Genomic DNA, 25412 nt, shown 5'->3' with positions numbered 1-25412 from the left:
CGCAGACACTTCTGGGTCACGTGGCCAGCGTGACAAGCTGCATCTGGCGAGCCAGCGCAGCACACGGAACGCAGTTTACCTTCCCGCTGGTAAGCGGTCCCTATTTATCTACTGTACTTGCACCCGGGGTGCTTTCAAACTGCTAGGTTGGCAGGCGCTGGGACCGAACGACGGGAGCGCACCCCGCCGCGGGGATTTGAACCGCCGACCATGCGATCGGCAAGTCCTAGGCGCTGAGGTTTTACCTACAGCGCCACCCGTGTCCCTAGAAAAAGGTAGAATTGTCATATTTAGAACGAACATTGTGGTATCCTTAAAAATTATCAAATTTATCATGGCATAAGCAAATGGACTCCACTCCACTTCATCAGATGTGTGAATCCTGAGTTATAGCGTACATCTGTCCCTGTAACTTAGGATAACACTTTTGAAGTATTGTCACAAGGTTGGCTTATGCCGCAATGGTCTTTAAGGTGCCACAGCTACGCCCCTGGAAAATATCCGAAAGCTGTGCTTTTTAGGAGAGAGGACTAACGTTGCATTTTAAAGTTACAAAATTATTTAACAGGGAATGACCCAAAGGAATTCTTCGTCGCCACTGCCTCCTCTGATCTCAGCTGTGAAGGAACTACTCTCACATCCAACTGCTTCACCTAATTTTCCTCTGCAAATGCTGGAGGGCACTAGAGGCTGCAGTGAGGAGCTGTGGCAAATCAGCGGGCCTGGCTGGAAAGCAATGGCACGGGCGATTCTGCAGACGGGCCTTTCCTCGCATGCACGTTCTCTTGCTTTTCCCTTCCTCTTCTGCTTGCTCGTGGTGGCAAGTGCCACCCCCCTGTTTTGCGTGCGATGGTTCAGTCCCTCCTGCCGCTGCTTCGTTTTCTACGGTCAGCAGATGGCGCCCTGATGCTGGCCAGAGGGGTGGGCTTAGGGGCGGGGGGCCGAGCATGAGGTAATGGTGGTGAGAGGAGGAGGAGGAGGAGGAGGAGGGAGCTCGCGCACTCGAGACGTCGCGTTCCCGGGGAGCTCGTGCTGCGGCTCCTACTCCAAAACCTTGCTAAGGCAGGGAAGTTGTAGCGGGAGAGGCTGCGGGTTGCAATAGGCAGGAGTGAAGTGCCCGTGCCGTGCAATGGGTGATTGTTTCTCCGCTGTGGAAAGCGGGCATCGCGTCTGGTGGAGGCTTGCATTTCTCCTGCTGTGCCGAGAAAATCCCACTCACCCGGATTCCTCGTAGAAAGGAGGCACGCAGAAAAGCAACAGGGAGGTGGAGCTGGAGCGATTGCTGCATCTAGTGCACGGGGAGGAGGAGGAGGAGGGGGAAAACTAGAGCATGAAATTCCGAGAAGGGCTCGCTGAGAAGGATCCCCCGTGCAGCTGCAGAGAGGAAAACAGGAGGAGGAGATGCAACTGGTGTAACTGAGTCACCCTCCTTTCGCTGTAAAGATAGTGAGAAATTCCCCTCGGAGCCACTTCACAGAGCAAATGACGGAACCTGCTTTTCCAGCTCGCTGAGTGGATGGATCCTTGTTATTTTTTAAATGCATGCATTTTTATAGGCAGTGAAGCAAGAGTCTTCAAGTGGGTGGGATGAGAGCTTTAGAAGCCTTTTTTAAAAAGGTGCATGAAGCGAGCAGAATCGAGGCGCTTGTGAACCCCGCAAAGCCCAGCTCTTCGCGGCCGGGGAGAGAAAGGGAGAGATTTGACAAGAGCAAGATCTGGAACTGATCCAAGAAGCAGCCAGCCAGCTAGTGGCCGTGACGTTGCAGAGTTTAAAGGGGGTAGATGAGACCGATCGGACGCTGACCGGGCGAAAAGGGGCTCCTCCGGGCGCCGCTTGGGATCGGGAGAGCTTGCTTGCTTGCAGGAGACCGCCACCAATATGCTGCTGGCTTCGGCCGTTGTGGTTTGGGAATGGCTGAACGAGCACGGGCGCTGGAGACCCTACAGCCCCGCCGTGAGCCACCACATCGAGGCGGTGATCCGATCCGGGCCGAGAGTCGGGGGAAGCGTCGTCCTAGGCCAGGTGGACAACCGCCTGTCGCCTTATATCATCGATCTGCAGTCCATGCACCAGTTCCGCCAGGACACGGGTGAGTGTGCCCCGGCGTGGCCTGGAGCGCCCACCCCACCGCGTGGCCCGGTAGCCGGTTCTCGCCTTCCTTTCTCTTCCCCGGCCGGTCCCATCTCTCCCTCCCTTGCCTGACAAAAGGCCACACCGGGGATCGAACCCCTGGGATCGAGAGACGTGGTGTCCAAAGTAATCTAGGTGGAGATCCGTGGTGGGAACAGCCCCTCGATTGGCACGGGAGGGGAAGGCGGCGTAAGAGAGGAACCGATGGGGAGGCTGGAGAAGGAGTCGCCCGAGGTGGGTGCGCGCGGTACGCTGGCGTGGCAGAGGTCCCTAACCCGCCCGGCGACTGCGAAGGCAGAAATGAGACGAGGGAGCTCATCTAAGGGTTTCTCGGCCACCTGGATGTCTTCAGAGTTCCTCTTTAACCTGGGCAAACCTTGTACTTTGGATTAACGCGAGTGCAAGTTTGGGAACTGCCTGCGCAGCCCAGTCATATTCACAGCCGAAAGTGCCGTTGCTAGTTGTTCTCAGGTGCCTTGCTTAGCCTTCATGAACTCCCAAGCGCTTGCATACCTGCAAAGGAAAAGCAAGTGTGCGACTGCGGGGTGGCAAGGGCTTTCTGGGCCACAGGCAGTATTGGGGGGAGCTTACTTGGGAGTAAACTCCATTGGGCTCAGTGGGATTTAGTCCTGCGTAAAAATGCATAGAATTGGATTTGCGTGTGCCTCAGAACAGAGAGGAAACATAGTGGGATCACCTAGGTCCAGGGAAGATTGTGTGAAGATTGGGGGAATAATATGGGATATATTGGAACTTTTTAGGTACTGGGTCAGAGCAAGACTGAGCAACAAGGAAAACCAGAATTTCATAATAGCCATTCCCCAGGAATCGTGAAGAAATATTATGTTCACTGTACTCAAAATCTTTGCACTGCATTTTAAGTGGTCTGGAGTCAGTTAACACCCCCCCCCCCTCTAAACTAATGCAGTTTAGAATATCCCACTTCCCCTGTAATTGTGGGTTGACAGGCAGTGGCAGATAGTGGTTTACTTACCCAGGATGATTAAAAGGTTGTTAAAGAGTAGCAACAAATCCGAGTGAAATGAATCTGTGTTTGCACCCTGAGGGTTCTCTACTCCTCCTTCAACCTGGAGTCTTGGAAAAAACAACAAACCATATGGCTCTGAGTGAATGGATGTTTACTACTGGTTCTGACCAAAATAAATGTTTAGGGACATTCATCAAGGATATATGCTAACCTTTAGAACTCGTGTGTGAAAAATGGAAGTTATTTCCATTTTCTGTCAGTTGTCTGCTTTCTTTCAGTTTTCTTCTGTCAGCTAGGGTTGGGGGGGGGGCACAAGGCTGGAATAGTAGTGTGATATTGAATAGCAAACCGAATAAAGTCCTGCTGATTGGCAGGGTTTAGAAACATTGGTTGAGATGTGGGTGGTGCTGCTGCTGCTCTTGCTCTCCGCCTCCCCCTCCCCCCCTTTATAAGCACCTTGATCAAAGGATTTACCGGAGGGGCTGAATGCCGCTACTTAAAATGTTCTTGAAATACCTTCAGTGATGCAATTGCAGTCTCATGATTGAAGGGGGGGGGGAATCAATTGTAGGTGGAGAGAGAGAGAGACTGAGTGCTGTCTTTGCTGACAAGAGGAAAATACCCTGGGAAAGCCATCAGCCTCCTTGGCTGGGAATCCCGGTTTGCTACTGCCAGTGAGCTCACGTCAAGAAGAGGTAAAGCTATTGGATCAGGAGGAAAGCTGGGAGGAGATAACAGGTGAATCAGGCCACCACAGTGCATAGGAATGAGAGCCTCCCCTTCTGGTGCAGCAGACTGCATTTTGGATAGACTGAAGCTAGATGAGGGAGGAAGAGATGTTGAAAGCAAGACAGAGGAATTGAACAGGAATATTTTAGGGGAGGATCCTCTAACTGAACAGAAGAAGGACGAGAAAAGGAGGCTTACAGCTCATCTGAGGGCAAGGGGGACACTGCAAGAGATCTACAGTCAGTTTTCTAACTTTGGGTGCTGAGAAGCTGGAAATATTTCTAAATATTCCATTCAAGAGAGCTCTGAAAATGTAATAAATCAGCAACCGATCCTATGGCCATTTGATCTGCTCGCTCCAGGGCTGAAGTAAACCCTGTATCTGGTCTGTCATTTTGAAGGAGTGCCCCCCCCCATCATCTCTAAGTATATTTTATCTTCAGTTTATTTTAAAATAAAAGTGAGATTTTTTTATTTTAAAAAATGACAGTATGAAGAGAATCAAAATCAGTGGAGTCCTCTAACACCTTAAAGCAACCTTTGCAACCAGGTGCCCTCCAGATGTGTTGGACTGCCATCAGCTGCTAGGCATTGTAGTCCCAAACCTTTGGAGGGTGGCAGGTTGGTAAAGGCTGCCTTAACAAATGGCAAATACTGTATATATTGTGGCCTAAGCTTTTGTAGGCAGAGGCCCAGTTCTTCGGGCATACATTATTGCCTTTATCCCTCTTTCCTACGAAAAATGGTTTCTAAAGCATCTTACAGATATAAAACAGATAGGAAAATACAATAAACGAATGAAAATCAGTTTAAACACAAAAACAAGTAGCTTAAGACTTAAATAACTTCACAGTCACTCTAAAGAGCAGGTACCCAAGTTATGAAAGGAGATTCTGACTAAACAGTTTCTGACACTAAGAGTTGGTTGACACAGTGGCACAGACTCCCTCCCACAAGAGGTTGTAGACTCTCCTTCACATTGGAGGTTTTAAGTTGAGGCTGGATGACTACCTGTCTTGTATGCTTTGTACAATTCTGTGATTCTATCCTTTTGAACACAGGTAAGAAGCTGACGGCCCAGGCCTCCCTAGGACCACACAGAGGGTATCATTACAAATAGATACATGTAGTCTTCATAGTAGGGATTCTCAAGCTGAGCTTTAATGCACTGTGGAGAATATACATCCCCAGTACATCCATGACTGTGATAATCATTCCTACAACAGCATCACTAGTAACTATCTGAAGGACTTCCACTCTGCCCTTTCTTTCTTGGTGCCCTGTATGCTAGGAACTGCCTTCCAGAACACTTGCATGATATCACTTCTCTTACTTCATTTAGACATGTGAATCCCAGGTGAGGAACTGGAAGCCCACATCCTCGCTACAATTTGTGGGGCCTTCCTATCTAGCCCACAGACTACTCCAGCATCAGTTAGGCTTGAAAACAGTTTCCCACACAAGGCTTTCAAGGCCAAATGCAGTGTATACGTTTGTGTGTGGGTTGGGGGACGGGTCATAGCTGGAGAACGAAGGGTTAACACTTTCCCATCTGCAGTCTCCATGAAGATCAAAGCCCTCCCTTTGCCAATTAGTCTTGGAAAAAGCTAGAATGCTTCCCCCCCCCCAGCCCAACTGCTGTGGGGGGGGGGTGAGAGCAAAAATTTGTGTGTGTATGTATGTGTTTGTGTGCATATATGTATGTTCAAACAGTGTGTGTGTGCTGTGCTTGTGCCAACACTGAGCTAGTGTGCTTTGGGGGCACACTGGCAATGCAAGTGTGCCCTCAAGGACCTACAAGTTTGGTCCTGAGAGAGCATAGCCTCAGGTGGAAAATGATTCCCCACCCCAGTACTAGATCAACCAATCCATTAACTTACATGGATTAAGCTTTAGTTTATTATCCCCCATTCAGCCCACTATTAACTCCAGAGACAGTTTGAAGAATCAATTGCCTTCCTGGGCTACAAAAGAAGATTAAAGGTAAAGGTACCCCTGCCCGTATGGGCCAGTCTTGACAGACTCTGGGGTTGTACGCCCATCTCACTTAAGAGGCCAGGGGCCAGCGCTGTCCGGAGACACTTCCGGGTCACGTGGCCAGCGTGACATCGCTGCTCTGGCCAGAGCCAGAGCCAGAGCCAGAGCCGCACACGGAAACGCCGTTTACCTTCCCACTGGTAAGCGGTCCCTATTTATCTACTTGCACCCGGAGGTGCTTTCGAACTGCTAGGTTGGCAGGCGCTGGGACCGAACGACGGGAGCGCACCCCGCCGCAGGGATTCGAACCGCCGACCTTTCAATCGGCAAGCCCTAGGCGCTGAGGCTTTAACCCACAGCGCCACCTGCGCCCCACAAAAGAAGATTACTGGAGGTCATTAGCCTACTTCTCCCAGTAGTTTGATTTTGAAAGGTGTGGCACTCCACAGGTTAATTCCCATAAGGTTGGAGCCACAATTTCCTGTCACCCCCTTCAGCTACCAGCCTATCTGTTAGAAGCAGATGCCTGTCAGGCAGTCTGGAAGGATACCATGGGAGATGGTTCTGAAAGCTGAAGAAAAGTCTGCAAGGTTCAACAGGGACACACTCGCTCCATTTGTCTCCTGCTGAAGGTTGTCAACTAGCATGACTAAAATGGTTCTAGATCTTCTTTTTTTTTTTTAAATAATTTTTATTAACTGGCCAATCACATCAAATTAAATCACATCATATAAATTCCGAATTACAAAGCCAAATTTTTAAATTTTGTTGGGGGAACCCATACTTCAAGATCCAAAGGGGAATTCAGATCATCTTCTTATTACTGCGTTAATGTCCAAATCAGTCCCAATCAGTCCAAACAAAGTTCATAATTCTATCCAGTCTTATCTTGGTGTTACCACATCATATCTTGTTCGTATAATTTCTCTTTTTCCTTTACGATCTCTTCTGTTAGTCTCCTTAAGCCGATAGCAAGTGTAATAATCCTGTGTGGATTTCCCGTTCCTCCACTAAGTCCAGATGGTTTCCATATATCTCCTTCGTAGATAACATCACTTTATCCATCGTAAATTTTGGCATTTGTCGCTCTTAAGTCCCACCGAGGAGTTGATTCACGATATGTAAACAACTCTATTTCTCTCTTTCTCCTCCCAGACCCAAGAGCTCCCACAATGCCTCACAAAATGGCGAACGGCATTTTTTCCTGACTGCGTCACTCCAAAACTCTTAGCTTTCCAGCTTCATCTTGAAACATTGCTTTGGATCGAAAGTTTATCTCCACACAGCCTTAAATCCACAGCTTAAGTCCTTAATTTCTGACTCATTAGGGGAGGGGGATTCTTGTTAAATCACATAAAAAGGTAGAGGCAGGTTTTTCCCCCCCTCCCCCCTCAGTCATTACCGTATCTTGACGTTCTTCTCGTATTTTATTGTTGTCTTGTTATCAGAGATCTCTTCTGTCAGCAGTATTTACTCCCCTTTTTCCTTGATGTATGTGCAATTAATCATGTCCAAATTATTTCTTTTAAAGATCATTGCAACCAGCGGCGCGAATCGGGGACGGCGTCAAGGAGTGCCAAAAATCCCACAGGAGGGCTTTGTGCCTAGTGCCCCCACCCCCACAAATTCGGGGGTGGTATAGGGCACAGCAGGCAAGGGCCGTCCCCCCCATAATCCTGGGGGGGTTAAGGAGGCTAATTACCCCCATCATAGCCTCCAAATTACCTCGTGTGGGTCGGAGAGATGTTATTGTCAGCCATCTTCCGATGCGCCACCTAGTGGCCCCTAAAATGGTTCTAGATCTTATCTGGGCATCCTGCAAGTAACATTTTGCCTTCACACACCTTCTGTATGGCTTGTTTCAGGTGCCCACGCTGCCCTGCCACAGAATTTACTGCCACAAATACTTTCTTGCCAGGGTTTGGGAGTGCTATGTAAATCATGCTCCTCCCAGCCCACCAAACAGTTGTAACACCCCACCTACCTAAGCGTCCTCCCATTGCTATATGTACCCCCCACCCAGGGGCCAAAAATGCACCCATCCACCCAATAATGCTTTATTTCCCCTCTGGAATCACGAGAGTTGAGTATTCTGGGGCCTTTCCATGATAAGGCCTAGTTGCCTTGCTTCTGCTGTACCCTTTGAAGCCTGGCCTTGAAGGCAGGCTGTGAAGTGGAGGCATTCATCCCTGCGGAGCTGAAGTTACCTCACAAGTGTGAAATGAAATTCATCTCAGAGCCTTAATGCATGCTTTCCTCCTCTCTGCATGAAATATGGGCACCCACATAAAGAATGTTTGGTGTGTGGATAAAGTGTTAGGAGCACAGAAGACTTATGGGACCGTTTGTGTGCTGCTCGGAGCAGTGCAATAGCTGCCTGGAATGCATATGTTAGGAACCCCCAGTCTGGAAATCTAGCTCTGCTATACTAGTGGTATAGCAAGTGGTAGAGCGAGTTAAGAGTGTGAACTATGGAGTGGGTATTCCTGATTCATATGTCAATGTCAGCCCAAGCTGGACAGTTTTAGTCCATCCAGGGCCTTTTTAGTTGTGGGACACTGGTTGTGGAACTCCTTCCAAAAGAGCTTTGTTCCTTCAGGCTTTTAGTATTCTTTATTTAGTCTTGCTAATTAATATGGCACGTAACAGGATTGTTAGAAGGTGTGTTAATATGGCCTGCCCACGTTTACAGAGCTGGTAGAAGGATTAACAAGGTAATGAAGATGTACTGCCTTGGACACTCAGTAAAAGAGCTATTACCTGTCTTGCATGCCTACTGCTTGCTGTGGCTCCCAGCACCTCTTCAGCTGCCATTTTGATGCAACATATTCACGCATATCAGCACACATATATCATGTCATAAGGAACTATCAGTGAGCAGCAGATGGATGCTGAGGCAAAGGCAGTAGCTTTTTGATTGTGGCTTTCCACCTGTCGATTGTGAAACAGACTTGTAAGGTTAAACTTATTGCCTGACTTAGCAGATCTTCATCAACTGAAGGGATAGCTAACCTTCAGCATGCCAGATGTTTCTGAACTACAGTTCTCATCATCCCTGACTATTGGCCATGCTGGCTGGAGCTGTTGGGAGTTGGAGTCCAGCAACATCTGGAGAGCCACAGGCTAGCCACCCCTAATATCCTGGTTCAGGGGTTGCCGTGTTTGAGTGCCCAGAACCTGTAAAAACATGAGAATGGTCTGGCCTGTCAAGACAAAAAATAATCTAGCTGAGCATTCTGTGCACTAGCCAGATGCTATGGGAAAGCTTACACTGTGAACTTGCGAGAGATTGGTATGTCTGTCAGGGCCAGTCCTACCGTTAAGCAGAGAGAGGCAGCTGCCCCAGGCAGCTGTATTTTAGTGTCATAAAAGGGACAGAAACTTGTTAAGTTATTCAATTTGAATCAACATATTTTTACTCTCAAGGAGTGGCACTTTTGGATTTTGTGTCTCTGGCACCAAAATAACATGGCAAGTATTTGATCCTATGCACGTTGACTTGAGAGAGGTGTGTGCGGTACCATTTGCCTATGGTGATCTTATCCTATCCTCCATGAATTCAACTCGCCCATTTAAAAAAGGAATTGGTGTTTGGTGACCATCCGTAAACCATGTGGAAATGAACTTTGTAAGCTGAGTATGCATTGCGTGAAGAGATAATTAGAGAGAGTTTGTCCTCCAGTTGTGGCTGATCAATTTCATTGGGCACTTTAATGCCCAAGTTATAGTGTTTACACACACACACTGATAGGAATTTATAGGCAGAGCTTTTGCCATCCTGATAAAGGAAAATTGTGAAGGATGCAACAATTGCACTGATATTGATGGATCATCTGCAGAATTTGGTTGTGCATATCTGTACATTTGTATAGATGTGGATGGTGCCTCTAAAACTAGCATTCTGGCCACTCCATTCCTCAGCATGGCGGATGTGGGCCGAACATTGTGATGCAATTACTACTGAAGGAGTTAGCACTGCAGGGTGTGCTTTTGCTCCCGAGCCATTAGCATGCAGGCCACCTCTTGTCTGTGTGGTGGTGGCCTGGGCTCCCTTGCTCCCCACCCCTTCCCTGAACTCACTCCCTTCCTCTTGAATAAAAGCACTGTCCTTCTCCTCTTTGAGTGGTTGCCACGGTGATAAGAGCCATGTGTCTGCCTGTCCTTCCACCTCCCTCCCTGAATTTTGCTGAAGTAAAGTCAAACTAATTTTGAAGTCTAAGCTCGTCCCATCTTGGCGCTAGAGCCAGTGGGTCAGGAAAGAAAGTGGGCCAGGCAGGCTGCCGGCCTGTCTATAGGCCTTTGTCAGCTCTGAGACAGGCAGAGATTAATGTTTGCTTTGCTCTTGGAAAAGGAAAGGCTGAAGAAGAATACCAACAAATAAACAAAAGTTTCCTTCAAATCTAGCAGGGTCTCTGCAGTTAGGGGAGGCATTCATTTGCCTGAGGAAAGAACAGTAAAGGATTTCTGCCCATTATGTTTAGAATTTTATCTAGAGACTCATTCCTTTGTCCTTATATTTCACTTTTGATATTCAGGGTGTTTTGTAGGACTTCAACTCACTTGTAAATTTGTTATTCCTCCCATTTTACAGATGGGGGTTACAGTGGCCATGTCAACAGTGGATGGGAGGAGAATTAGTGCAGGCAGAATTTCCCACACATGACCGATTAAATGCATTGCATGAGTGAATCCAGCTGTAAGACCATGTCCTGAGGGACATATCAAAGACTTATATCTTATTAAAGGTACCTCATTTTATTCTCACAGCAGCCTTAGGTGAAGTCATCTATTACGTTTCATGACTGAGTGGGGACTTGAACCCACATCTCCCTGGTTAAGACAGACAAGTCTATCCACAGTGCCTTTCAGGTGTCCTATAAAGCCATGGTTGAGTTCATATTTGAACCCTGGTTGATTCAACACATTGCACTAGGTCTGATGAATTATATAGTACAGTTCATCATCTAGCTTGCTTTCCAGGTCTGAATAAAGAACATAACCCCTGCATCCTATACTTCAAAAAATATTTGAATTCAAAAAATATTTGAATAAGGAGGCAGCAAGAGACTTGGGTAAAACCATTAAAGGGCATGGTGGGTTTTGCTCTGCATGTGTATGAGAAAGAGACTACAAGCTTTTAAGCACCAAGAGAAGTGTTTTAGCATTTCAGATACTTTTTTCTTTCTTTCTGGTTTGCTCTTTAGCTGTTTGGGTTTAATTTGTTTTTGTTTTCCAATATTTTGCTACATTTACATGTTGGATTTAAATTGTGTGTATATGTTTTGTGTGAATTATTTTTTATTCACACTCCTGTGCTCCATCGTGGCATCTTTTGATGATGTGTGGGTAGCAAATATTTTGAATTTTTAAAGAAAGAAATATAAATCCCATAAATTCCAGTAAGCGTGGGCTCATAGGTTTGATGAGCGTCATGTGAAGACTGCTTGACACAATTCTTACTGTGAATACTTGCCCAATAAGTTGCTGCTGTAAGGTGCAGCACTAGACATGGGAAGGCTTCTGGCGGGGTACAGAAAAATTGGAGGGGACCCCAATTTTCCACCTATTTTTCTATGCCCCCCCCAGTTTGGGGGGAAGTGAACAGGAGGAGAAAATTTCCCAGGCCTTCATATCTCTGTTAGCACTGCTCTCCCTTTCTCTGTTCCTCCTCATCTGGCGTGTCCCTGTTATAGCAGCAGCAGTACAGAATCCAGCCATGATGGGTAGTAAGTAATCATATAGAGGCCATTTCCAGCAGTCCACCTTATTCGAACTAAAGTCTTCTCAGGAGTGAGGTGGGAGCTGTAACAGCTTCATGGTCTGGTCCCCATCCCAACCACCCCAGTGCTTTTTGCTCTTTTCAGGGACTGTTCACAAGACAATACTAACATTAAGAAGAACCAAGTTGGATCAGGCCAAAGACCTCTCTAGTTCAGCTTTTTGTTCTCACTGTTGCCAACAAGATGCCACTGCTTGAGTGGTAGGACATCTGCTTTGCATGCAGAAGGTCTTGTGTTTGATCCCTGGCATTTCCAGATAGCACAGGGCTAGATGAACCAATGAACGGATTCTGTATCAAGCAGCTTTTATGGGAAACCCAAAAAGGAGGATATGAACTCAACAGCACTGTCTTGCTCATGGTCCCCAGCACCTGAGTGTGTTACTAGAGGCAAAATTGCCACCAGGACTCATAGCCATTGATGGTTTTATCCTCCATGAATTGAATATATGTAATTACGGTACTCCAGACTTAGTCTGTTCTAAATTAATTACTGCAGAATAAATACAGTCACTAATACAAATTAGAATTCCTATTCCACACTTTAGGACTACTCTTCTCTATTTTACTAAGTGTGCATGCTGCCAGGACCTGGGGTTGGTTACCACTGCCTGCATCGTGTGCATACTGCATAGACACAGGGTGAAGAAATAAGGTTGCCTTTCACATATTTTGAGGAACACTGTTGGTACACATAGTATTCAGGTACAATCCTGCCACCCCCCTGTAATGTGTGAAGTCTTCATCATTTTTTGCCATGACTAATGGAAGGCACACTAATATTTACCTGGACTGACACTTCAGGTGGGGGGAGGGAGGGAGGACATACTCTTTCAAGGACAAGGTGTAATTCTGTTCCCGGTGCTCTTTAAACTCCTCTGATTGAAAACAGATAGACACAAAAGTGCATTAAAAACCCATTAAAACTGGAGTAATTATGCATGTGAACATAAGCCAGATCCCATTAAATGTGAGTGGGGTTGTTCAGATCTTTTTTTAAGGTTAGGATACCAGGCCGGTTTTTGGCAGCCAAAGATCTACTGGCTCCTTGAGAAAGGGGAATGCTGTCAATATCCTGTTGAGAAGCTGCCTCTGAGGAGGGTGGGCAGAAATCCCCTCACACCCCAGACTGAATGAGTGATTGTTCTGCCTGTCTCCCCTCCTCTCCCTCTCCAGTTGCTATGAATGTTGTTGTTTGGGGTCATTAAGGAGTTCTGATGGTAGAGGGGTTGTGACCCTGGCAAGGTCTTGAATAGCTGTTGTCCCTTTTCTTCCCTTGTTGAATGGGAGGCTGAAGGCCTGATTCAGAATGACCCAGGGAGTGGCGGGAGGATTTTCCCACAAGGTTGATGGATGGAGCCAGATGCTGAAATTCCAGCAACCTCCCCCCCCCCAATGCTGGTTCCTTCCCCTTCTTGTGATGGATTATAATAAATTATAGGGTTTGCACTAGCGGTACTGCGGTTTAGCTTGTAACAGGCTTCTCCATTGTATTGCCTGATTATTTCTTAAGAGTCCACCTCCCCACATAATTTCTTCAGAAAATGCCCTTTCTGCCTGAAATACCTTGTTATGGTGTGTGTGGTCTTCCCTGTTCCATGGTATTTACTTCGCTCAAGCCTAAGGAGGCAAGGAATTCTTAAGAGATCAAAGCAGGGAGTGGGGGGAATATCCAGGTGTTAGCCATAGAAAGCTGGTTGCCTTTATTAATTCATGCCCACCTTCTTTCACCCCAGCAATAAATTCTTCAGACATTTTAATGGAACAAAATCCAATCACAGCAGCACGTTTCTTTTGTGACGTGCTTGCTACAGTGCATTTGCTGCTAAATTATAAAGCATTTCATGTAATTCAGGCTTAAACTACAATCAACAGAATAAATGATCCAGGTTTATCCTTTCCTTTTCATTGTTTGATCACTTGCTAATCCAGAGTGTTCAGCCATCTGTGCCAGGCACCTGTTCCTTGTGCAACTTTGCATGGTGCTGTTACTCTCAGAAGCAATTTCTGGAACTGCTCAGGGTGGTGGAGGCTGCTTTCCATAAATTGGAACCCCAAATCACCTTGGTGCCACAAATCCAGATTCTGGGAGTGATGTGGCACATCATTTGATGATGAGTTATTCTCCATTGGCATTTTAACCATTAACAAAAGGTAGCAAATCTGTTTTTTATATTTGATCCGCTTTGTTTGTTGAGCTGTTGTTGTTGTTGTTGTTGTTGTTGTTGTTGTTGTTGTTGTTCTTCTTCTTCTTCTTCTTCTTCTTCTTCTTCTTCTTCTTCCTCCTCCTCCTCCTCCTCCTCCTCCTCCTCCTCCTCCTCTTTGGTATTCTTTTATATACCACAGAATCAATAAACATTTATCTATGTGGTATCTATACTTCAGTTAAAACCAAAACAATATGACTAATAAGATCAAAGCAAAATACATTAAAGGAATGGAAGTGAACAAAATGGATCATCTGATATGAAGGTTATAAGAATAATAATTCATTTTCATGTGAAGGCTTCCTGAGATAACAAAGCCTTAAGTTGACACCTGAAACTCATTACAGACAACTGGCGTTTGATTTCATTTGGTAGAGTTTGATAATCCTAGTGCCACCAAACAAGCACAGTTGCTTGTTGAGGACAGTCTTACACTGCCAGGAGCAGTCAGACTTGCCTCAGTGGCTGATCGCAAAGACAGGACAAGGGTATAGGGGATGCGGTGATATTTTAAGTGCACTGACCTTGGGTTGTTCAGGGCTTTATTATGTACTAATAGTAAGTCCTTGAAGATAGCTTTGGTCGTTTACTGACAGCCAGTGCAACTCCCTCATCACAGGTGTTATTGGGTGTGGGCGCCTGACAATGTATAACATCCAGGCTGCAGAATCTACCTCACATAAATAGAGATGGGTATCCTCAAGGTTACCTGTGCTTTTGAACCACCATAGCTAACCTATCCCAATCCAGGAATGGTTGTGGTGGGGACACTGGCTGAAGCTGGTAAAAGGCATTCTTCACCACTGAACCTCAAGTGACTGAGCTGGAGCAAGAGTACTGTGTACCTGCTCCTTCAAAACGAGTTCCACCCCAACTGGCTTATCTCCCTGATACGGGAACATCTCATCCGTAGTGCTTCTATCTTGCCAGGATTTAAATTTAGTTTATTGGCCCACATTGAGCTGAGCACTGCATCCAGGCACTGGGCCAGAACTTTCATGCACTCACTCAGCTCAGGTTCTTGCACCAGTGTACCCTTACCTTTCAAGACGGCCTAGCCTCCTATTTCTGTGTGGAAGCAGGACTGGAATAAAAGAAGAAGTGAAAAGTCAGTCAGCCCTGTTTTTGTGCAGGTATTTATTTGGAATCATGGGGCAAAGGTCATTTTGGCTCTGGCATTCCACCCCCCACCCCGCCGCCCTTTTGAAAACATTTGGGCAGACACATTCAGTAGTCACTGTAGTTTGTCACTGCCCTAATTCAGACCTTGCAGTCTTCCTTATTCGCTGGGAGAAAGGCAATTTGCATCTGCTTCTCTCTCTCTCTCTCTCTCTCTCTCTCTCTCTCTCTCTCTCTCTCTCTCGCTGGGAGAAAGGCAATTTGCATCTGCTTCTCTCTCTCTCTCTCTCTCTCTCTCTCTCTCTCTCTGTGTGTGTGTGTGTGTGTGTGTGTATGTGTGTGTCTGAAAATGTGAGCAGGATTGGGGAGCACCACCCAGTGGCGTAGCGTGGGGGGTGCAGGGGGGCCGGCCACACCGGGCGCAACATCTGGGGGTTAGGGTTAGGGGCGCAAATCCACAGGTTAGGGGGCGCAAATCCACGGGTTAGGGGGCGCAAATTACTTGCCTTGCCCCGGGTGCTGACAACCCACGCTACGCCACTGGCACCACCTACATGTTAAAGTCCTCTATGAGAAAGGAATCACCAGATAAGAAGAAATGATCTCTTTGCTAACCAGCTCAACTAAGCAGTTGAGTCTCTAGAATTATCACAGCATTTGTCTCCTGGGGTTCTTCAATATTTGATCATCCTTTTCTCACTTTGCAATGCAAAGGTAATACTTGTTTAACAAGGAAGGAGGAGAAAAACATGCTGATTTAGAAATATTTCGGGGTGCTAGCTAGCCCACCTTGAGCTTTTTTGTTTTGATTAACTTACTCAAGTTTAAAGTAAAATCTACACAATTGCTAAATTAAGTATACAACATTTACTTCGTTATAATAATAGCTTTTATTTTTCCCAGTTCCTTGTTCTGGGCAGAGCCCTGGTAAATATAGGTTGTAGTGGTGTATAAACTAGATCTTACTCAGTGTCCTCTTCTGAACTAGGTTTTTTTTCTGGGGAAATTGCCAACTTTCCAATTTTGTACCACCCATGTATAAAACAAGTTGTGAAACTTGCTTCAGTAAATAGTCACCCTCTGTTTTGAATACTTTTTCTTTTAAAAGGAAATCCCCGGTCAGAAATATTTATTTGCCTGAGACTGTTGTTATAAACAGAGATAAGTGAGTTAAACATAATCCCTAAAAATGAATAGTTTGCATTCTTCACATAATCTCTATAGTGGCTTTATATCCTTGCCTGCAAATTACATGTATTTTAGCTAATTATCCTGTTTTCCAGTCATCTGTATCCTCAGTGTGTACAGCAGTTTTAGTGACCAATTAGCAAGCGATCCAGACCAGATCAGCACTATTGTCAATTTATGTTTCAGTTTTGTCATTCACTGTCCCATAATAAATCTTTCTGTTCTCCCCTTCCCCATACAATAGGGTTGCCATATTTCAAGAAGTAAAAATCTGGACACCCCTAAAGTTGTTGAGTTTTAAAAAATTGTTGAGTTTAGTGTGTGTGTTTTTTAGGAAAACACACTTGCTTCTCTGCAATTGTAGGCTTAGCTTTTATACCCCTCCTTTTAGCATGTGCTGGATTAGTACAGGTGTACCTGCCAACAATTAGTTTTACCCAAATTATGTCAAAGTAGTCAGATTATACTTCTGCTAAAAGACACCAGCTGATAAAGGGCATGAGTCAGCCAGAATTATGTGTGTTTAAACCCCATTTGTTTAAATGGGAGGGTGAAGCATTTAGGGTGAGGCTTATGCATTTAGGGTAAGTGATGAGAGAGATGCAGCCCCAAGCGCAGCCATACTGGTTTATTCTGCCCTGTTCACATTTAAATGGCAGGAGGGTCTGATTTTTACACCAGAAGGTGTGTGCTGAGAGCTGAACCTATTCCCTCCTCCACTTTAACTCTCCACACTCCATCCTTAAGGGCATTTTTCTCCTGGCCCAGTCCACTTCCAGTAATGATCTGGTTGGGAGAAAAAATTTCCTGGGGTGGTGGACTGTGAGAAATTAAAGGGGAGGAGTGGGAAGTTCTTCTCACCTGTTGTTGTTTAGTCGTTCAGTCGTGTCCGACTCTTCGTGACCCCATGGACCAGAGCACACCAGGCACTCCTGTCTTCCACTGCCTCCCGCAGTTTGGTCAAACTCATGTTGGTAGCTTTGAGAACACTGTCTAACCATCTCGTCCTCTGTCGTCCCCTTCTCCTTGTGCCCTCCATCTTTCCCAACACCAGGGTCTTTTCCAGGGAGTCTTTGAAGACAAACTGCCAATATCTGCCTGCTTCAGTGGGTGCTTGGATCTCAGAGTATCACTCAATAAGCAGATTGAACTTCTTCACCAGGCAAAAAGAAAAAGAAAAGAAACAAACCCTCTTCTGCCTAGCAAGGTGGAATGTCAGGACCATGTGTCCTGGCTTATCCACCGACCTGTTGCAGGTCAACGACTCACAGAAGATGGCCTTCATTGACCGTGAGCTGAAAATGCTCAATACTGACATTGCCTCTCTACAAAAAAACCAGAGTTGCTTCAAATAGCAGCCTCCGAGATAATAACTGCACCTTTTTCTGGCATGGAGGGCATCCAGAAGAACCATGTATTGACAGCTTAGACTTTGCAGTGAGGAACTCTCTTTTGTCTGCTACAGAGGGCTCAAAACACTTGCTCTCTCTGCCTCTCAGCCACCTGCAGTCCTGGTTTAAGGTGGGCAGTAGCTGACCAGTGAGATACAATTCGAAGACAACGCAGAGCGATCATACCTTAAGCCAGTGAGGTTGAGGTTAAGACTCGTAACTGCTGCCTCACCAAAGTTCTGCAACATATAATAAAAGCATTAATATGTGAGAATCCCTTAACACCTCTAACATTTCCTTCATAGAATAATCAACTGATTCTGTTCTTACACCCTTTGTTCTCTCATTTCTATCAATGGTGTTGATTATAAGTGGAAAGTCCTCATTTCTGTGCTAGTAAGTTTTACCAAAACTTTTGAATTAGGAAATTTTCCTATGCAAATCTGGCTAACTTGTATAGAGTAATTTGCATAAGAAAAATCTCAGTTTACACTGTAGGGCCTGCACAGTGATCTAATTTAGCATATTTAATTTACTCACATTCAAATTAACAAAACTAAACACTTTGAAACTGCCATGCTTGCCTAATACTGAATTTGCATTTGGCATCCATTCACTGTTACTAATAAGAACAGAAAAGTTTCCCTCAGAAAAATAAAGGAGTGGTAGCCCCACGTCACTACCTCCATTACAGTTGTCAGTGAATGTGGAGCCATAGGCATTCTCTCCTGTTGTTCTACTTGCTTGCCCTGTCTTAATTCAACAGGGCTCATCATTTTTTAACCTGGTAAACTGAGTGAAAGAAGATTTGTGGTAACAGTTGGAACAGTCACAGTAATTGTGGTTGATGGGTGGCTTGCAATGATCTTTCACCTGTTCTGTCAAATAGTTTAGCAATGCATGCCTTTCCCAGTGCCTTTTTAAAGGAGTAGTGAAAACAGCCTCTGAAGGAATTGTGATACCTTCTCTGTGCTCTTATGTTTGACAATCAGCTGCACAAGACCCTCTCATGATAATGTCCCTTACCTTGCAAATGAGTCCGCTCGCCAGAGTCACCCCTGATGATTGCCATTCTGTTACAGCATTTGATGACATAGCAGCTTTTGACCACACAACTGCTTGCTTTGGAAGACTACACATGGGCTTGGAGGCCAGCCTGGGATGGGTGGGATTGATTGATCTATATAACTCGTGTTTCATCTGCAAGGAAATTGAGGGCAGCATACATAAGCACATCACACCATACATTTGTGAGGGGCACATATGCTTTAAATGTATGGTGTGTACACAACCATTGGTGGTCTCCCACCCAGGCACTGACCAGACTCAGACTTGCTTAATTTCAGTTGAATCATGTGCCTTCCAGCCTTTTGTTCCACCCCTGCCCCACTGCCATTCCCTCCATATCTTGGCCTAATACCCCCACGATCCCCAGCCAGTGTGGCCATACTGGTTGGCGCTGATAGGAGTTGTAGTCCAAAACACCAGGAGGACAGTAGGGCTGCCGAAACCTAGTTATGCAGCAGAGAATTCACAAGCAGGAGACGGATTGAACAATACCCCCCTCTTCCTTCCTGTTCTCCCCTGCAAATGCCCCCAACACTTGTATTAGAACTATGAGGTAAAGATGGGGGTTGGTGACCCCGCGTTTTCCTCATGTACTTTGTTTAGAGTTGCGCAGGAAAAACTGGTCTGTTGGTGATATCAGGAAAGACGGGGGCTTATATTTCCCCTCAAAACTGCCTTCTGCTCCTTAGGGGGAGGCCCACCCCTCACACATGAGAACCATGGATTTAATGCTTCAGAATGTAGCTAATCAGATTATCTTTAAGCCCATTAACGTTGCTGCCAAAGATGAAATAGTTCTGAAATCTTGTTAGCAAGTTCTGTGGGTGAAATAGGGCAGTATGTCAGAAATCTCCAGCTACCTCTTTGGCCTGAAATAGGGTGTGTGTTTGTTGGAGCATGCCATCAAATTGTAACCTTCCTGTTGGGATTCATACATTATCTGCAACGATAACCTGCACTTTCATTGCTAGCAGTTCCAGCCATTATTGCAGCTCTCTCCTTCAGCATAGTTCAGAACAGAAAGAAATGGCAAGCTAGATATTTTTATATAAAGGAAACTGAAATAGTATGGAGCTAAACCCATATATTTAGGAAAATACCACAAGGAATAGCAACAGCCAATGCCTTTTTTCTCATATATATATATATATATATTTATTTATATTTAGGGGTACTCTCATTTTCCTACTCAGATTGAAATACTGCCTCTCAATGCGGCCAAACTTAGATTCACAAAATGTTTAGGGGTATCCGTACCCCTGCGTCACCCCAGAAAAAAAGCAAAGGCAACAGTGATGCACATTTGTAGCTGCCTGTTTAAGTGCTGAATTGTTTTCTGCTTCCACATGCAGTGGTACCTCGGGTTACAAATGCTTTGGGTTACGGTTGCGTACCATGGGAAACCCGGAAGTACTGGAAAGGGTTACTTCCGGGTTTCACTGCTCGCGCATGCACAGAAGTGCCTAATTGTGTCACGCGGTGCTGCAGGTTACGAATGCTGTGAGTTGCGGACATGCCTCTGTCACGGATTACGTCCGCAACCCGAAGTTCCACTGTATTGTGATACAGCGTTGGAGGTCTGCTGGTTAATGCCAGCTGTGGAATAAGGGTGTGGTGGTTATCACCCTCTGGTGGTTGGATAAATATTCTGTCACTGGGTATGAATCCCTTATCACCAGTCCTATAAGCTTGTGTGTCTTTTATAGATGAAAACTGATGGGATTCTTGGTTACATCAATGGGCAGGAGTTAATGATGGTGTTATAATTAGTTAACACTAATGGCATTACAAGGGACGCAGGTGGCGCTGTGGGTTAAAGCCTCAGCGCCTAGGACTTGCCGATCGAAAGGTTGGCGGTTCGAATCCCTGCGGCGGGGTGCGCTCCCGCTGCTCAGTCCCAGCGCCTGCCAACCTAGCAGTTTGGGTGCAAGTAGATAAATAGGGACTGCTTACCAGCGGGAAGGTAAACGGTGTTTCCGTGTGCGGCTCTGGCTCGCCAGAGCAGCGATGTCACGCTGGCCACGTGACCCGGAAGTGTCTCCGGACAGCGCTGGCCCCTGGCCTCTTAAGTGAGATGGGTGCACAACCCCAGAGTCTGTCAAGACTGGCCCGTACGGGCAGGGGTACCTTTACCTTTACCTTTTAATGGCATTACAATTATTGTAAAATAATGGTTGTGTACTTGAGGCCTCAGGTGATTTTACCCAGGAGGAGAAAGATGTATTTATAAACTGGGTCAGCAGTGAAACTGCAGAGATCAATTTCCTTCCCCCACCAATGTTTATTATGTCTTATTTTTTCCAGCAGTGTTGGATTGTTATTTCAGCAGCACCTAAAATTCTGAGCTGTGGTAGCTTACACATGTGAAGAGACGGGAGCACAAAAGCAGGGCTGTAATGCAGATTGTGTACTCGAAATACTCTTGGGAATAAGTATATATTTCTTGGCTTTTGCATAATTTATTCTGCTTCCAAAGGAGTCAAAGAAGTTGGAGGGTTTGGGTTTTTTAAAAAAAGAATGTGGTGATTAAGAGGAGAAGTGGAAAGAGCATGGAAGATTAAGGATTGGTAGGTCACATGTGTGCAAGGGACAAGGAACTAATAAATAACAAGTGGAATCTGCAACAAAATGTTGCAGCGTGGAGTGCTGCCGTTCAGAATTCAAGGCATTCCCCCTCCCACCTCTTCCCATCTCTCCCCCTGCCATGCCCAGTCAAGCAACATTTGATGGCCAGTGAGCATGCTTTTTTGTAATCTGCTTTTTTGTGGCAGCAGAGCTCAAGTTTTTTCTTCAAAAATGTTGCTCGCCTACAAACCTCTTCTGTATGGGTGGCAGTATTTTGGCTGCACAAACAATGACACCCAGAGCCTGGACATAATAAATACAGTGAATTATATTGGTGGAGTAAGTGTGGGGACAAGGAGCTAAAGACTCTCGTCTTCAAGGCCACTTCAGAAGTTACTAGCTGCTATGTATATCCCAGCATTTATATCACTATGAAAACATGATACAGGGAGAAGAAGGGAGGCAGTTGCAGTTCTGAGTGGCTTCTTTTGCAGTGTACACATGGTTAAGTAAACACATCTAGCCGGCACATATATCAACAGGATCCCATAAAAACACACACAAATACATGTCCTTTTTATTAATTAGTAACATGTGAAGCAGCCCACATATCAGTGGGAATCCTGTGTGGCCCCCCTTTCCTTTTGAAACTGCTCCAAGCACCACTCACGTCTTTCACCATTTTCACTGTAAGAATATGAATGTGGATCAAATATGAATATGAATCAAAACAAAGAGTGGGGGAGGACATTAAAAAGGGGTCACATTATTTTTGCAAAACCACTAGTACTTAAATCAGGAGTAATCACTGTGTTGTGGAACTGTATGGAAAGCAGTGCCTTCAAGTTCATAATGCACAGTAATTGACAATGTATTAATAATGAATACTATGACTGATCTGTGCCAGTCTGTTGGGTTGTATTCAGTTATGGTCCTCATGCAGATGGTAGCTCACTCTTCCAGCATGGGCTTCCATCAGAAGAATGAGTGAGAAGTGATTTTTGTCCTGCGTCCCTCCATGCATCCCCACTCCCAAATCTCCTCCAGGAGGTAATGGAGGAACCTTTGGGACAATGTGAGGGATCTGGGTGGGGTGTGTGTGTGCGCGCGCGCGAAGGGGAGGGCAATTGGTGAAAATGGTCTCCCTCCCTCTGCTAGATCAAAGCACCTTCTGTCAGCGTGAGGACCAACCCAGGGATTGCTTGGCATGACTGGGATTTCGGCAAAGTAGCAGTGACCCAGTGGATAGACTGTACAATACAATTCAGGGCATATCCTTAGAATATGTCTGAGAGAATGTCAGACTTTCAATAGTGGCCTCATAGTCTCTGAGATTCAACTGCAGTTCTGTGGCAAAAGCCAAGCACAGAAGATGAGAGGTGCCCTATAATCCACTTCGACTTTGCCTATTCAGACCGAGTTTGCTGAAAGGAAATTGAGTCAGTGAGCAAGCTGTGCATAATTTCCAGAGAAATCCATTTTGCTGATACTTGCTCCCAAACTCACCCAGCTTCCCTCACAAATAACTGACTGCCAATCAACATCCAATTACTACCCTCCTATTATGGCATGGAACTGTATAGATCCATCCCCTGCTTCCATAATGGGGAGAAATTTGGAATGCATCAGACATGGCTTTCACAGACTGCCACATGCGAAGATGCTCCATTGTCCATTGGGTTTCTGTTTAATATATATAGGTGTCCAAAGTACTTAATGTACAGCAGCTTAGCAGTCCTTGCAACAACACTGTGAGGTAGGCCAATAATATCCACGTGACCCACATGACTCAGTGAGTTGGTGATGGTTGCCAAATTTCAGCCAGAGACTTACAGGTTCGCCACTGTGCTACACCAGCTCTCTTGTCTACTAGTGCTTCTCAAAAAAAAACATTTTCTGAGCATCATTCTCAAGTAGGCTTGTGTGACCTTGAGCTATAATAAACTCTTGAGGCCTTTCTGTTTACCCTCTTCCCGTTGCTCTTTCCCACAGGCACCATTCGCCCCGTGCGGCGCAGCTATTACGACCCCTCCTCAGCCCCAGGAAAGGGCGTGGTGTGGGAGTGGGAGAATGACAATGGCACCTGGACTCCCTACGACATGGAGGTGGGCATCACCATCCAGCATGCCTACGAGAAGCAGCACCCCTGGATTGACCTCACTGCCATCGGCTTCTGCTACATCATTGACTTCAGCACAATGGGGCAGATCAACCGCCAGACGCAGCGCAAGCGCCGCGTCCGCCGCCGCCTCGACATGGTCTACCCGTTGGTCACCGGCACCTTGCCCAAATCCCAGTCGTGGCCGGCGAGCCCTGGGGTGGCCAGCACGCCTCCTGCGCCTGCCTGCACTTGCCCCCAGTGCCTCCTCGTCATGAGCATCAAGGCGGCGGTGGCAGCCGGGAGCAATGGAGGGACTGGTGTTTCGGTCAGCCAGCAGCAGCTCTTGCAGCAGCAGCAGCCGCCCGCGCAACCACCACCGCCTCCCCGTAAAGCCGTCTCCCTTTCTGGCAGCGCCAAGCTCCCCATGCCGGCATCTATCCACAAGCCCCAAGATGGAGCAGCTACCATGCGCAGTTCCTTGAAGACCCTGGCCTCTCAGGTGAGCCGGAGGCAGGCAGCCAGCACTCCGGCCCTCACCACAGCCAGCTCCCCCGCCAGCCCTACCAGCGCCAACGGCAAGGTGACCCGCGCCAGCCTTAATACACTGAACCGTACCAACCTGCAGCGCCTAGCCATTGCGCAGTCCCGTGTGCTGATTGCCTCGGGGTAAGTTCATTGCAGTTGTTTCGGACAGTGGGCTGTGTGCGTTCCCAAATGGTGGTCCACGGAGCACCAGTGGTCCACGAGCCTCGTTCAGGTGTCTGTGGATTTGTGGTTGAGGATAGCAGATGGCACATCAATCACATAGAATGGTCATACTGATTTTTATTTATTTGAGTCCTGTTGATTTTTAATGGTGTTGTTATTTGCTTCTTTTATTTCTTGCATCGGACCAGATTCAACTCACTGTGCAAGGACTTTTACTGGTGCAACAGGGATTTCCCTTCCTCTCTTTTCCCACCCTAGATTGGCAGGGCAGGGGACTGTTGGGAGAACCCTCAGAGCAGTTCACCGGGGGGTGGGGGGGAACATTCCATCCAGCAAGCTGAAATGTTTGCACTGACAGAGCATAATTTTAAATTTTACATTATTTTATTGTCCTACAATTTGAATTCAATGGAATACAACAAAGTGCAATAGAAAAGAACCAAAAGAAGCGATGGGAATACAGTTAAAAATCATACAGTATCTAGTGCAGCATATTACAATTGAAAAATCATTATGTGTTTTGCCAAGAGCCTCAGCTGTTGTCAAGTGGTCCATGAGGAGAACAGTTTGGGAACCACTGGGGTAGGAAACCTGAGTTGTGAGTGAATCAAGCACCTATAGGCTGTACAGATTAGTGCCTCCTCCCCTTTTTTGCATATGGAGTCCACACTCTGCAAGTAGATAAGGCTATATTGCAAACTCCCCTGTGATCTTCAGATGAAGGATGGTATAGAAATTGAATAATAATAACAATAATTCTGTCTTGCTGATGAAGGAACTATACCTCTGCTGCTAGGATTCAGAAATGAGGAGACATCTATTACACTCAGGGCCTGCTTGTTGATATCCTGTGGTTGGCCACTGAGAACATGATGCTCAGTTGGATGAACCTTTGGCCTGATCCAGCAGGGCTCTTCTTAGAGGGTCACTGCTGTTTTACCATGGTGCACCCTTGGGTCATTACGTGGGAGAAGCTCTTTTGTGCCCCCTCCCTCTAAATCTGTTGTCTCTGCTTGACGTGGTCTGCAGAGACAGACACCCAACACCCTTCTTAGTCGAGACAAATGATGAGTCAAACCAGATCTTGCCTCACATTGAAAATGATTACTGTTTTTCATAGCAAGCCAAGTTTCAGTGTTGTGAAAGGATTTTTCAGTAAGCAAAAAAGGCTTCCTAAAGCAAGGCTGGGCCATCTGAAGCTCCAGCCCATATGTAGCCCTCAGCTCTCTTCTGTAGCTTAGTGGCTTTGCTAATGTAGAAGGTCTTCGGTTCAATCCCCAGCATCTCCAGGGAGAGGCTAAGAGAGAGCTCTGCCTGAAATCCGAGAGAGCCAGTCAGTGGAGACAGTTCTGAGCTAGATGGGCCAATGGTCTGGCTCCGCATAAGGCAGCTTCCTATGTTCCTGCAAGTCCCTTGCAAACAATCAGGTGTGGCCTTTGGGAAGAGTAATCTGGGAAGGAA

General features: G+C 46.2%; 1 protein-coding gene across 1 annotated transcript in view; it reads left to right on the top strand.

Moving 5' to 3' along the window:
* Positions 1-809: 809 nt before the first annotated feature.
* The window catches only part of DTX4 (deltex E3 ubiquitin ligase 4), a 41867-nt gene continuing 17264 nt past the window's right edge, over positions 810-25412 (top strand). Inside the window, exons 1-2 of the mRNA XM_079967512.1 lie at positions 810-2090; positions 23135-23909. Of these exons, the coding sequence (XP_079823638.1) occupies positions 1880-2090; positions 23135-23909 (986 nt within the window). The 5' untranslated portion in view covers positions 810-1879. The remainder of the gene's footprint in view (positions 2091-23134; positions 23910-25412) is intronic.

This window comes from Podarcis cretensis, assembly GCF_951804945.1.
Source record: "Podarcis cretensis genome assembly, chromosome: 1".
Taxonomy (NCBI): domain Eukaryota; kingdom Metazoa; phylum Chordata; class Lepidosauria; order Squamata; family Lacertidae; genus Podarcis; species Podarcis cretensis.
Note: the sequence above shows the minus strand (reverse complement) of the source record. Positions and strands in the feature narration are given on the sequence as shown.